General features: G+C 28.3%; 1 protein-coding gene across 7 annotated transcripts in view; it reads left to right on the forward strand.

Moving 5' to 3' along the window:
- Positions 1-1,317: 1,317 nt before the first annotated feature.
- Positions 1,318-5,418, forward strand: part of LOC109855390 — a 17,073-nt gene continuing 12,972 nt past the window's right edge. For 2 of the 7 annotated variants that reach the window (XM_020429660.1, XM_020429609.1), the window contains exons 1-2: positions 1,318-1,850; positions 2,250-2,659. In XM_020429660.1, coding sequence (XP_020285249.1) covers positions 2,602-2,659 — 58 coding nt within the window. In that variant the 5' untranslated portion in view covers positions 1,318-1,850; positions 2,250-2,601. The remainder of the gene's footprint in view (positions 1,851-2,249; positions 2,660-5,418) is intronic. The other 5 variants (XM_020429642.1, XM_020429627.1, XM_020429617.1 and 2 more) reach the window with 5 other exon arrangements.

Below are 5,418 nucleotides of genomic sequence, written 5' to 3' on the forward strand. Positions count from 1 at the left end.
TGCGATGCAAACTATCTTCAAGCTCATTTTTTTAATCTTAAAAGTGTTGAGTCAAAAAAATCATGATTAATAAAAGAATATGTAATGTACGCATAAAATGAACTAAAAGTGAAATTTCACAATATTTATTCTAGTAACATAATAGAGTGCTTGTGTGTCAGAATTAATTATCAACTGTCACACACGATCACTCAATTTTCTTTGTTCTTTAATTACAGATGTATACAAAATAACTAGCTGCAAAGCATACTATATGAAAATATAGAACGTAGCGCAAGTATTGACTTGACAATTCTTGATGATAGTAATTAAAAATTTATGATTTAAAAAGTAAATAGGTGTGTTGTAATGTGATAATGACTGACGCGATAATCATTGACAATATAGTTTTATATAATACAAGTTTATGATTGTTTAGAATCAGTTTGTGTTATGATTTAAATGTAAGAAAGTTAGTAAAAAAATATTTTTTGCGATCTATTCTATTTTTGTGACGAAATCATTTGCTTTACACGCGTTATCAGTTTTACTTTTTTAAAACATTGTAAATTTTTTTAACTAAAATAGTTATTGCAACAATATTAATTACTTTAATTAACTTATCTTAACTAATTACGTTAATTAATTTATCCTATTGTAACTTTATCTGCTACTTGCATGTTAAAAGAATAAAACTAGAAAGTTACTAGTTAGACTAAAACATTAAAGAAAAGATTAGACAATTGTGTAGTGCAAAATACAAAATCATTGTCAGTATTACTTGCATCTTTTGTACACATCGATTTTTTATACACATAGTTCTTTATAAAGAAATTGTTCAATAGCAGTTTCTCTCTCTTTCTTTCTCTTATTTTTTAGTTTTTTTTTTAGAATAATTTTTCATACGATTTATATATATAATATATATATATATAATATGTATGTATATACAGTTTTTTATCTATAATTTAAAACTATTACCGATATGTTTTTTTAAGAATATAGATGCTTTTTATTGAAACATTGAGAAAAAACTTTATTTCCCAAAATAGTTTAATTTTGATTTGTGCGTACATATAAATATAAATTTCTTTTTTCTTTTTTCTTTCACATCTGATAGCTCATCTGCTCAGATTGAAAAAGGCTCACATGTGATATGGACTATAGTTAAAGATTATACAGTAGTAGCTGTGCAGACATTTTGTTACAGAGAGTTGAAAAAAGAAAGTTGAGAGAAAGAAAGATATATAAGAGTGGGGACAGAACTGTTCTGTAGAGGACGACAGAAGTAGAGAGCTCGATATAGTAGAAGTCAACCACGAAGAAGCGATGTACATACATACATTCACGGCAGTGCACGCTGCATCATGGCGTAGATACGGTATAGTTTAAGTGGGAGAAACCGTATATGATCGTCCTCAGACTGAGACAGTCCCGTGTGAACGACCGTGAAGTGAACCTCGGAGGTACACGCTTGGGACCTTGAGTTCTACGCTTTCGCACTGAAATTTTGATGTTCCAGGAACATTAACCAGCAACAATAACGTTATTTAAAAGTGAACGATCATCAGTGCGTTCTTGTCTGACCACTGGATTTTGGCGGAGTGAAACAACATAGATTAACGGAGTTCTTGGTTGTATTTATGGTCTCCAGGAGAAATTTACTGATCCAGATTCTCTATAAACCTTGCTCGGTAATGTGCCTTTAGCGAATGATGTTAATCAAGTGCGGAGAAATTGTACCGAAACTTGGAGCAAAAATCACTTTAAAGATTTATTTATTTATATTGAACTGATGATAAAGTGAAAAATACAGAATTTCTTTTAAGTGATTATGTTTTAAATGCATTACATTGTAACACTAGTAATCAGTTAAGTATTAAAAAATTGATTATATTTTTTATATATAATAAGTAAATACCAGTGAAGTCAAAAACTCATTTGTTTGATGATTGTGTTTAATATCAGTACTGTGCGTGGAAATTTTTATTTTGTTGCCAAATATATATATGTATTAACTTGCTTTTCAAACGTCAAATACTGGATTTTGAAGTTTACAAGTGATGTAATTTATTTCAAAAAAGAATTTACAGTGTCTTCAAGAAATCCAAAAGAAATTAATTTGAGAAAAACCTGAGAACCAATAGAAAACTAAAAGTGAAATTTTTGAAAAGAAAAAAATTAAAATTAAAATAACGAGATAAACCAATATGATATCACAAATAAGTAGAATCATAAAACGAGTCTTAAGTCTCTTTTTCTGATATTAGTTTTAAAGTTTGGTACGGTGCATTGGCCGAAAACCTGACGTATACACTGATCTGATCCGCTGCCAAGTAGGTCAACCGGCGTGCGCGAGACTGAGTAAGCGAAAAAAAACGAGAGGAAGAAGGAGAGAAAAGAAAGAATGGCGTGCCGCAGGCAGCGCCCGTGAAACTCTCCTGATGTTCAGCGACTCGTTGTAGACTTGTAATCCAAAATGGCGGATATCGGTAGGCATCGCAGTTTACTTCAAATAAACCAAGATTGGCCCAGGTGTTCAGAATCCTGAAAACATCGTGTTCTTGACGTCCGTATCATTAATCTTGTAAACGAGAAGGATTGCGAGAACGATTGGCGATCATGGTGTGTCCCATTAAATCGAAGGTTCTCGTGACCTTCACGATCCTTGCATTGTTCGGTAAGTTCAGAAAAAATATTAAGATAGAGTAGTAAGTCAAAAGAGGAAGATGAAGATGATCAGATGATGGATTTGATGATATGATAATTGTAAATTCTTTATGTTTTTTTAATTTAAGTTGCCGAAAAAATTGAACTAGAAAATATTTGAAGTAAATCATATATTTTTATATTTAAAGAAGAATTTGTGTGTGTGATTATAATTCTATAAATATTTACGATAAAATGTAATCTTATAATACTAATTTTTGTTATTAAAAATATACATTAAAACAAATATTAAATTTTTGTAATGTAATTATATAACGTAATTATACAAAAGATAATATAAAATATATAGGTAAATATATTTACTTATAAATTACATGCTATTTGTTTATTAAAATGCAGAATAGAAATTTGAGTATTGTAAGATTGAAAAACATGTATTACAGATAAATATAATTTATTAAGAATTTTTATAGAAAGATTTTTGTTGGAGACATCAACGATCACGCGTGATGTCGCTGCAGTGACATTAATGCCATACATATACATAAAGATATTTACATGTGATGATCGTTTGAACGCGAAACAATGAGTAGCTTATAGAAAAACGCAGGTATCTGTCTGATAGGTTCTTCAAACTGTAATGTCAACATGCTATGAGTATTTTGACCTTTAAAAATTTCAACAGAGTGTTCACAATACTTCATTAAATGACGCATTATTAAATAATCAGGGAATGTTTAAACACATATTTCTCTTTGTTTAATATATTTGCTAAAACTTAATCGTAAATTATATGAAATCTGCTACAACTAACTATATGTAATAAATATTATGAGAGAGCCATTATTACAAAAAAACATGACAATTTTTTACATAACTATGTAGATAAGACAAACGCAGAAATACATTTCACAGACATACATATTTTACAGACATACGTTAGGTACTAACGTATGAAAAAACGAAAGCGCTTTTTAGTATGCATATTATTTGCAGTAGTTTGATTACAACTATGTTTATTCTATGTGAATCGTGTATTCAAATCTGCAAATACACACACAGAATCCACAAAACATAAAATGTTTCAAATTATTTTTAACATTCGATATGTATGTAAAAAACTAATAATACACAAAATGTTTTTGACAACATTAAAAAAATTTAAAACTTCCTATACAGATTTTTTAAATTACGTACTTTAAAATGTATTACTTATATATATATAAATATATATATTATATATATATATATAATTTATTTTTTCTGTATGATTTTTGTGTCTGTGAGTGTTTCTCTGAATACGTTCNAGATACTAATTTATATTTTAAAAACCATAAAATTATATTTATAGTTTTTAACTATAAATACAATTTAACCATATGGTTTTTAACTTAACCATAAAATTATTATTATTATTATTATTATCATTATTATTATTATAAAATTATTTACAAAACATATTAAGTACATAAAAAATTTTGATATAAAAATATTGTTACCTATGTTGTTGTACATTTACTTTTATAATTCTTTAGAAAACAATCATATTAAGCACCGATTTTTAATTAAACGATTGACTTTATAATCGCATTACCAATGTATCCGATTTTATCGCAAGAGAAAGCTGCAACGCGCGTTATACGCTCGCATTCAAGCGCGTAGTAGCAATCTCACTCAAAGATTTTCACATTTTAAATTAAAAAGTTGATTAAATTCAAAACAATTACGAAACGTTACACGCATACGCGATTTGTCACCACAGTTTTAATACCCGCATGAAACTGTGAAACAATTTAACATGACTGTATTTTTTTTCTATTCTGTTTCTAAAACGAATAAAGCAATGCGTAAAATTATTTTTATTGTACTGTATGACATAAAGACAAACTTGTGCCTAGTATCTATATTTTGAATCATTTTAAATTTTTAAATACACATTTTTTTGATAACATAAGTATTACCAATTGTTGCAATGAATTATGTAATATTATTACTAAAAACACAAATATATTGTCATGTATAATTTTATTGCTCGTAAAATCAATTAATTTGATATACGTATATAAAGCAATTATTACCACTTCAAACACATTAAAAATATTCGGTTGTTGCCGTTAAAACTTTATACACTTTTATTAAATGTTATAAATTTATTCTAAGTGTTATTTTAACATTCTTTATAATGTTACATTATCATTAGCGTTGCGCAATGGATTGCGAAGATTATTCGTCGTTATTATGTTTTACACATTTTTGTTTTTTATTGGCGATTGTACACTATAACAATATTATCGGATAAAATCAGTAGTATTAGTTTTTTTGTGTCTTAAGACCCAATGTGTTAAGCACATATATATGTATGTATGTATATATATAGTTAAAAAGAAAGTGCCGAAATAAAATTTAATAAATAATTTTTTTTTCGTTAGCGAGAGAGTCACTGATCGAAACGTCATTCGCGCAGATTTAAAAATTTTTGTCGTCTATATCGGGTTTTTCGTTTGCGCAAGGAGAGATATTTGCATGAAGCCCACTAACGTCATCGCTAACGCGCGCGCAAAAGCAACGACACCGCGAAACGTATCCGGCATAGAGTTTCATCACTATCTGACTTTCGCTCAACCGCACTAACCGTGAAAGTGTCACGAAATTGCTATATGCACGGTAAAACAGAATAAGACTACGTTTCCATTTTATCAGGTAAAATCTTGTTCTCGAAAATCCATCAGAAATTCATTTATATATATATAAGTAATACATTTTAAAGTA

The sequence above is a fragment of the Pseudomyrmex gracilis genome, unplaced genomic scaffold, assembly GCF_002006095.1.
Source record: "Pseudomyrmex gracilis isolate BER0280 unplaced genomic scaffold, ASM200609v1 scaffold_3, whole genome shotgun sequence".
Lineage (NCBI taxonomy): Eukaryota > Metazoa > Arthropoda > Insecta > Hymenoptera > Formicidae > Pseudomyrmex > Pseudomyrmex gracilis.